We start from the raw sequence: 9215 nt of genomic DNA, 5'->3' as shown, positions 1-9215 counted from the left end.
CTCCATCTCCCACGGCGGGCGGGGGGGGGAGATACAAAGGAAAACTCCCCAGGGAGAGAAATCCTAAACTTCAAACACGCCGAGGCCCAGCCTGGGAGGCTGGGGACAGGGGCATCAGGGCGGCCTGACGCAGGCGGGCACAGGCCCAGACAAATGGGTCCTGAGGCTCTGATCTGTGCCACCTCCCCCGATGGCAGCAGCGGCCTGAGAGGGCACAGGCTGGGCCCTCCCACAAGTGTCTCATCTGCCTAATTGCTTCTTTATTGTCTCACAGCCACACTCTGGTTCCACGCTGCCCTGAAATATTTCCTTCTCCTCTTCATCCCAACAGCAATTAGAAAAAGAGCACCAGAGAAGGGGGCGGATCTCAAAACGCAGTGCGGAGTGGCCAGGCGGCGGGGCGCCCGGTGGGGAGGGTCGGGGAACACAGGCCGGACTCGGCCCCGGCCCCACGCCCGGCCCCCCGTGAAATTTCAAATTAGGCTACAAACACACCAGACAGTGTCGGCACGGAGCAGCCACCGCTAGACAGCCGGCTTGTGGAAATGGGGAATTACCTTGGGGTTCTCCAGGATTCCAGCCTCGTAGCTGTAGGGGAGAAGAAAGATGGGGGTCAGTGGAGGGGGGCAGAGGGACACAGCCTTGACACCCCTACCCCCAACGTAAGTCCGGTCTGTCCCTTATCTCTGCCGAAGCAAATGCTGCCAAGCCCGCCTGGAACTTTCTGGACCCACCGCAGGTGGCCGTGGGAGCTGCAGGCTACAAGCAAGGGCCTGGGACACTTCCCTCAGTCTTCAGGGGGCCTTCTCAGAGGGCTGTTCCCTCTGCTTTCGACGCCCTTCCCGGAGCCCCGGCCGGTCCCTCCTCATCCTTAAGGTTCTAACCTCAAATGCCATTTGCTCAGAGAAGCCCTCCCTGACACCCCAGCCGAGGCCAGGTGCCCTCTCAGCAGAACTGCAGCGAGAGCTGGGAATGACGTGGCCTGTCCTCCTCGAGGCCCCCGGGCTCCGTAAGGGCAGGGACCACGTGTCGTGTGGGCCACCACTACATCCCGGCCCAACGCAGACAGCGGAGCAGTGGACAGGTGGACGACGCCTCACCTGATGTGCATCAGATTCTCGTCCATGCTCCACGGGTTCTTGGGGGTGACTGGGACGGGAATTCCATGTCGCTGCAGGTAAGAGGCAACACCGCATTGGCGTGAGGCAGCTTGAAGTAGACACAAGGGTCAGGCCCAGCTGCCTTGGTTTTCTTTCAAGGTCAGAGACATCCCCAACCTCTGGCTCCCATGCAGGCAAGGCCCTGGACGCACCCCTGGTTTCCTTCCCCTCCCCCAGGCTGCTCAGGGAGGGAGTGAGGGCCCATTTCCAGACATGCCCAGGCAGAAACTATAAGACCCTGTGTCTGAGATGCTGTGGAGTGGGTGCTGGCCTTGGAGGTTTCTTCCAGAAGATTCTGAGTCTATACTTCAAGTGCCCCCCGAAGCACTTAAGAGTGTGCCAGGCAGTGTGCCGAGGGTCTCCCAGCACCACCGGCTGACCCCCACTGTGGCCCTATGAGCCGGGAGCTGGAATGGACCCACCTTCCAATGTGGATCTCAGCCAAGGCGCCCATGAGAGCTGCTCGCTCAGGACACTTGTTTACGGGGCCTGGCCGGGCGCTTCCCGGGGCCACTTCTCCCCACTGCCCAGCAGTCACCACACACATCACTCTGCAGCCCTGAGAAGGAAGAGCCCCCATCCTCCCTGTTGGTTCTGATTATGTTTTGCTTCCCAGATGATCCATGCCTTGGTCCGAGGAGAAAAGTTATCCCTCCGGAGACCCTGGGCCTGAAAGGCTGTTGGTGACACCTGGAAGGTCTTTTGGATTAAAGATGCGGCTGGCTTCCTGAGCTGCCCCGTGCTGCCCTGGCTGACACCTGGTTGGATCCAGCACGCGCATTCCATCCTGCCTTCCTCTCTTGGGCTTACCTGGCACAAAAGCTGAGTGGCCCAGCCGGGCCCCCTTTAAGTCAGCGAGATCGTCCGCTCCGCCTCCCAGGCCCCCTTTCAGCACCTCGCCCCCTGGGTGGGTCCCCCAACCTGGCCAGCCCAGGCAGGGTCCCACAGCCTCCACCAGCATCGCCCCGTGTCTCTTAACGGGGCTCCGCCCAGGCTCAGCTCATGCCCACGACTAAGATTCTAGAGGCTTCCTCCAGGGAGCCACTGTTTCCTTCAACAGAACCTTAAAATTTCAAAACAAATTAGGTTATCCCCTCTTGATTTTTGTCAAGCTTTACCCAGAGGCTCCTTTTAAAAGAAACAGCCCACACCCACTCTAAAATTTGCGTACTCGTCAATGTAAACCAGATGGGCAAACGGAACACCTCACTTAGAGGCTCGTCAATGTCAGAGGGCTCCTTGTGCACCATGAAGCTGCCCAGAGTCAAATCCACACGCTTGCTCTGTGCCGTCTCCAGGTAGAGCGGCCAGGTGTGGGGACCAGGACCCTGTGCCAGATGGGCTGAAATCCCCTCAGAGAGGACTCCCCGGGCTGGGGGCTGAGAAAACCAGCAGGCGGGTTCCCTGGAGCCTTTCTTCTGAGGGGTGGTTTGGAAACACTCTTGCCTTTCCTCTTTCCCACTGGGGCTCCATCCGAGTGAACAGGAGGTAAGGGGCGGAGGAGGGAGGAACGGGATGGGCAGCCCTTCCTTAGCAGTGAGATATATACAAATGCCAGACATAGTCCCTCAACCAAAGAGATCTGTTTCCCCTCCCCTCTCCATCCTGAGCTCCCCGCCAACACACACACACTGAAAATTCTGGATGCAATTGAGAACAGAAAACAAAACCATCTTCAGCATGTACACAGGAGACTGCCCTGCTTTCCAGCCCCCGACCTTGCACACTGGCTCTAAAAGAATTATGGTGACAGTGATAAGGATGGGGTGATTCTGAGTGTTTTTCCCTTGGACGATGGATTTGCGGGGAGGTGGAGAGTGTTGCTAATGCATGTTTTCGATGAGTCTCCTAACAGCACCTTGTGGCCTTGGCGACTTAGGAATCTTGAAAGCAGGGCTTTTCAAAGCCCCATTGATTTTCGTCTCAGCTGAAGCAGATGCCTGGCTCTGAATTTTGGACAGAGTCTGCTTGCTGCTCTGTCATTCTGGTCACTCCCCGGGTGCAGGGACACTGCCTCCGTCCTGGAATGTGGTCAGATTGCCGAGAGCTCAATTCTGATCCCAGCCTCCCAGGGAGGGTCGGTGGCCAGAGACGCAGACTCATCTCTCCGGGGCAAACTTTCCTGTTTAAAAGGTCATTTGAGACAGTAGCTGAGCCAAGGGGCTTCTCCCCAAAATCTGGGAAGGAGGGACAACAATACTGCTGAAATTCATCTTTTCTGGAAGAACCAGGGGCCGCTTTTGTTTGGGAGCTACGGAAACGAAGGGCAGCGTATGGGTCAGGCCTCTCTTAAACCACAACTGCAGGCCTAAGAATGTAGATGGGCGGGGGTCTCAATTCACTGCTCTTAAAGATAAAACGTGCTTCGTGTTCTGTATCATCAAGGAGACCAAGGAGGAGAAAAAAGCCTGTAACCTTGTTCTCTTAATAGCTCTGCTATTTGAAAATTTGTTTGGCAACATATGGGCTTGCTCTTGTAAACTCCCCTTTTAATAATAAAACAACAGATGGTAGAGGAGATCTTTCCTCCGAGCTCTCCAGGTCTTAATGGGATGCTGGCGGTAGGGGCAGGGCTGCGTCCCCGCCGCGTCCCCTACCACGCGGCCCCTTGGCCGCGGCAGGAGCTCACAGCCAGCCCTGGTGACTGCTGTTTAAAACCCCGAGCAATTTTCTGCTGTGTGCACGGGGTTGCTTTCCCCTGTCTGACTGATTGAGGCTGTTTGTCAAGGGCTGCCATCGAGTCGCTAAAAAGAAAGGTGCCCTGGGGAGTGGCTATGGATCTTGATGCAAAACTTCTAATATGTTTTACTGCAACTTGGACTTCAAAAGGGCTGGTGCGACAAAAGTCTTTGTCTGCATCTGCCACTCGGAGCGCCTACCTGTCCCTGGGAAAGCACTGGGGACAATTAGGTAACGGAGGGGCACACAACAGCCGGGCCCACACCCCCCATCCGCCCATCCCCTGAGTGACACACACCACAGAGGTGGCAGTTGGAACAGGAAGCAGGGGGGGCCCGTCGCCCTCCTGCTCGGCGGACTGGGGGCTCCCTTGGGAGATGCCCCTGGCAGTGACCACACCTCAGCGGAGCCGGCCCAGGGAACAGGTGTAACGGGGCAGAGGGTAGCAGCCAGGGCAGAGGTTCAGTCTCCAGGCGTGGGTATCAGTGCCAGCCCCGTGCCTCTGGCCCAGACAACACCCTTGGAGGGCTGTGCCTGGAGGGCACTGGGTCAGGGCCGGGGTGATGGTGGGGTCTGGCCATACCTTCGCGTACTCCATCAGATCGTTGCGGCCCTGGAACCGGTTGTAGAACTCGGGCATCCTCCAAGGAGCGATGACCTGGACATGGGGCGAGGAGTCAGGCCCGGGCAGCCTCTCCTGGCTTTAAGCTGCAGAGCTGGCCGCTCTGGTAAGGGGCCTGAGGCTCCACCGGGCACCTGGGTGGGGGCTCTATGTACCCCACGGGGTGTGGGCAGGGGGGCCCCGCTGGGCAGGGGAATTACACGGCCTGCCGTCCTAGAGGGTGGCTTTGGAGAGGCCTGAGCTCTGTGGCAGAATGGCCGTGCGTCCCCAGGCAGGTCCCTGCCCCTCTGGGCTTCAGTTTCTCCAACTGAGACTTGAGGGTTTGAACTAGATAGGCCTCAAGTTTCCTGATGGCACCCCTGTCCAGAGGGCCAGGAGCCCGCACCCCTGGTGACTAAGAAGGGGTTCACGTTGCTGCAGCTGTACCGCCTGGCCCTGCTGCGGGGCAGCGAGGCCCATGCGACCTGCAACGTCCCCTGGCCCACCCTTCTTACTCCCCTCCCTTCCCCCTCCCCCAGGGCTGCTCTGGCTGGGGAAAGGAGGGGAGCTGGACCGAATTCATCCCACCAGCCTGGGGGGTCGGGGACAAGTCCCCAACAAAAGCTCCCACTCAGCCGTGGAGCCAGCCAGGCCCCTGCCTCTGCCAACAGCAGCCTAATTGGGGTGGAGGTGTCATCTAGACGGAGAAGCCGGTGTGATTTCCGGGCTGGGAAGCTGATGAGACTGGTGTGAGTGGGGTCCCCCAGGCCTGGAATGAGCAGTGCCTGGGCACGGAGCTCCCTCTGGCCTCATCCTAGCTCCCGGAGACCAGCCTGGGGCCCTGTCCCCAGCCCCATCCCACCAATGGCCTTGGCCTCTGCAGACAAAGACCCAGAAACCGGACACCCTGGCCCCCCAAGCTGCTGGGGGAACAGAGAATGGGGGTCGGGGAAGGGCCTCACGCCCACCCGCCTACAGCATCAATAGGCAGCTACCTTCCGGGGGGCTTCTCTGCCCCTGGTGTTTGGGGTCAAAACAGATCATTAGAGCTCATTACCGCTCACCTCCAGGCCACTCTCACCCCCCAAGCAGCTGCTGGCTGGTTAAAGGGACAGAGAAAGATGTTCTACTTAAAAGAAAAAAAATGAAACCCCTTAGGGACCCTTGTGGGCTTGGGAGGGGCACGTTTTCTGTAGCTTTCGCCCGAAGTGGGCTCAAAGGAGCTGGACCCACGCCTGCCTGTGCCGTCCAAGATGGCACCCGGGCGCCACGTGTGACCACCAAGGCCCAAATCGTGGCCGGTCCCAGCTAAGTGTAGAGCACACAGTGGGTCTCAAAGGGTTAGTACCAAAAGAATGTAAAACGTCTCAGTAATTTTTTTACATCGATGACATGCTGAATGGTACCACTTTGGGTACATAGGGTTCAGTAAACCATAGTAAAATGACATCACCTGTTGCTTTTGACCTCGTTTTTTTTTTTACGTGGCCACTAGAAAAACCGCGGTCACCCTTGGGCCTTGTTTTTGTGGCACTTAGTGTGTTTCCATGGCTCGGCCTCGCGCCCTGGATGCCCAGGGGCCTGATCCTACCGACTCCCATCCCAGGAGAGAATCCAAGACCCCGGGGGGTCATGGCTCAGGCAGCCGGGAGGGGGAGGGCCTTAGCTGGGTGGCCCCCACTGGGGCTGAGAGGGCTGTGATCAGCCCAGATATTGGCCAATCGTGTCTCAGAATGGTTCCAATCCGCACCCGGGAAGCCAGACCCGGCTTTGCGAGGACCCTGGCGGACGGGCAGCCTCATCTTTCCCTCCAGTGCCTGACCCGCCCAGGCACCTGGGCAGTGTCTCAGGAAGGACAAATGGTCAGGGACAGAGTGTTGTCCCCCTGCAGTTGGCGTGAGTGAAGGGAGCTCTCCATGGGAAAGAAGGGCGCCACCCACCACGAGGTCCCTATCTGGAGAACCTCCCAGAACCCCGTGCGCCACACCCCCAGGGGCCTCAGCCCCCAGCGCCCACCCTCTAGGGGGAGGAGCAACATCTTACCTTAATCTGGGGGGCCAGTGAGTAGCAGGTGAGCTCAAACCGGATCTGGTCGTTCCCCTGAAACGTGGAACGGGACGGTCAGGAGCCACAGAACAGGGACCAGTTGCGGAGGGCGGGGCCGGGGGCAGGGGCAAGGCCGCATGACCTTCAACGATGCACCCGAGAGCCACTCAGGGCGGACCCCCTGGGTGGCTCCCTTCTCCGCATGTGCTCACCTCCAACCTCACAACCTTCTGAGGTGGGTCCTACAAGCCTGTTTGAAAGATGAAGACTGGGCTTTCCTGGAGAGGGCTTTCTGCTCTGGACTTGAACCTAGGGCTCCCCGAGTACAGAGCTGAGCTGTGCGGGCACTCACGTGTGCGGGACGTGTGTCTATGTGTCCGCAAGATGCCCACGTGCCCGTTGTGTGCTGAGCTGTGATGGTCGTGACCTTGTGTGCACTGGTGTGTGAGGGGGCGTTCACACGGGTCATCACGTGTGTCTGCACTTCAGGGGGTGCACACACATGCAGGGCTGGAGGCCTGGCCCCGCCGAGACTCCAGGCAGCCCCCGAGCTGCCCACACGTCAGCCTCTTCCCGAGGGCCTCCCACCTGCCTGGCCCCACCTGCCCCACTCCCACGGTTCCACGGTGCTTTGTCCAGAAAACCGGGCGTCCTGTCTCCTCTGGGAGCCTCAGTTTCCCTGTCTACACAGTGGCTGGCTGGGGGAGGGGTAGATCCAGGTGACCACCAAGGGCTCCTCTGCACAGAGAGGGAAACAGGCCCAGAGGTGGAAGGGACAAGTCCAAGGGCACAGAGCCTGGCCCAAGCCCGGGCACTGGGCCCCCACGGCCCCCACCAGCCTTGGGCAGGCGGCCCTGCCTCCCTGTGCCCGCGTCTTGTCCTCAGAGACGACGGCTGCCAGCCGCCCGCCCGCTTCCCATCAGCTCGGCAGCCTGGAGGGAGGCTTAAGCGCTGTGGAAATATCAGAGGGACCTCTCGCCTACTGTGAAAACTGCACGGGCACAGCGAGACAGCGGCGGGAATAACATGTTATTTTCCAGAGCCTTGTCAGGCGACGCAGAAATACAGGTTTCAGCCCCTCTGCTCGGAGCCAGGGGCTAAGGGGCCAAGGCCGCTCCTCTCTTGGTATCTCCCGGGGCCACAGGCTGTGCGGGACCAGCCACCCCACTCACCCTCCATCCCATCCCTTCAGTGAGCGCCTACCATGCCCTGGCTGCCACACGGGAGAGCCACCTGGCACCAGCGGGATTTTTAACCCTGTTTTACAGATGAGTCAATTCAGGCTCAGAGAGGTGGAGTCACTTGCCCAGGGACACACAGCCAGCAGGCACCACTCCCATCCTAATAGCTCACAGTCAGGTAACGGGTCTGAGCTCCACGCATAACTCATTGAACCCTTACGGCAGCCCCTGAGGTGGGTTCTATTATTATCCCCATCTCACGGATGGGGAAACCGAGGCACAGGCTGTAAGACTTGCCCGAGGGCCAGTGACCAGCACAGTTCCTGGAGCAATGGTGTCTACAATACAAAGCAGACTTATTTTAGATTCGTAAAGCATATGGTCTAGTGTTGCATATCCTGGCGATTTTTTTTCTCCAGGGCTTCAAGTTTCCCCTAGCACAATGGCAGCCTGTGCCTCCTTGGACGGGCATGCCGGGCTGGGGTCTGCCCATCAGGATCGCCATGGGGACACCCATCTGTTCCCGAGCCAGAGACCCTCGCAGAAGCCAAACAGGCTCCCCAGGTTCAAACTCTGTCCCAGACAAGAGCCGAGGACTGTCCAGTCCTTCCCTCCCTGACCCCAGGAGCCCCAGCCCCAGGGTGGCCCTGGCAGGTTCCCCGGGGGCCGGGGAGGAGGTGTAGCAGGTCCCACACACCCCGTGCGTGTCCACGTGCTGATATACATGTGTAAGTGCGGGTGCCGCGCCCTCGGGGACTGCACGGGACTCTCCCATCTGCTCCTGGCCTCACCATACAGATGGCGCCATTTACAAACCCCCTGCCGCCACACCCCTTCCCAAGTCTCAGGCTCCTATTTCCAGGCCCGTCTTCCAAAACTGGGGGGAGGAAGGGGGCCCTTGAAGGGCCATCTCAGCTTCTGTGCAGCTCTCTGGTGGGGAGGATTCAGGGTCCCCGAGGGGTGTGAAGGGGTGGACCCCCGCTCTCTCTGCACCAGGTGCCGCCTGGGCTGGGCCCTCGGTGAGAAGCTGCCTCTGGCCTCCAGGCCTTTGCACAAGCTGTTCCTGCGGCCTGGGATGCCCTTCCTCCTGTCTCAGCATCACCGTCACCCCCTGCTGGGTCAGGGCTCCCAAGTCCCCTGTATGGGTGTCCCAGTGTGTGGAGGACAGCCAGGGATGGGTAGGTATTCAGTGGGGCGTTCAGAGAGCCAATGCGTGAAGGCGACATCGGCGGGGCTGGAACAAGGGCCCGGAGGCCCTGGGTCTCTCCATCGCCCGACTCGGGAGCCAGAAGCTGGGAGAGGCCGGGGGCTCAGGACGGTCCCTGCTAGAATCTCCCCATCTGGGAAAGCCCCCCTGCAGTCTGCTTACACCCAGCTCTTTCTCTTCACTGCGAACCCCTTGCAGAAAGTTTGGCCAAGTGTCCTACCCAGATCCGCCTCTGGGTGCCAGCCTCCTGCAGGCCACACTCACTCACTCTGGACACCCATCTCCTGATGTGTAAAGTCACTGATGCGCCCCCCCCAGCCCCCTCCCCCCAAGCCAAGCAG

The 9215-nt window shown here is 59.7% G+C and overlaps 1 protein-coding gene across 1 annotated transcript in view; it reads right to left on the bottom strand.

The window, feature by feature from the left end:
• Window positions 1–9215, bottom strand: part of ASS1 (argininosuccinate synthase 1) — a 50611-nt gene that overhangs the window by 27191 nt on the left and 14205 nt on the right. Inside the window, exons 5-8 of the mRNA XM_024762662.1 lie at window positions 6484–6540; window positions 4423–4497; window positions 1101–1171; window positions 558–588 (exon numbers count right to left, since the gene is read on the bottom strand). Coding sequence (XP_024618430.1) covers window positions 558–588; window positions 1101–1171; window positions 4423–4497; window positions 6484–6540 — 234 coding nt within the window. The remainder of the gene's footprint in view (window positions 1–557; window positions 589–1100; window positions 1172–4422; window positions 4498–6483; window positions 6541–9215) is intronic.

This window comes from Neophocaena asiaeorientalis, unplaced genomic scaffold (genome assembly GCF_003031525.2).
Source record: "Neophocaena asiaeorientalis asiaeorientalis breed wild unplaced genomic scaffold, Neophocaena_asiaeorientalis_V1.1 scaffold78, whole genome shotgun sequence".
NCBI classification, from domain to species: Eukaryota; Metazoa; Chordata; class Mammalia; order Artiodactyla; family Phocoenidae; genus Neophocaena; species Neophocaena asiaeorientalis.
The sequence above is the reverse complement of the archived record's forward strand: the minus strand, read 5'-3'. Positions and strand labels throughout refer to the sequence as shown.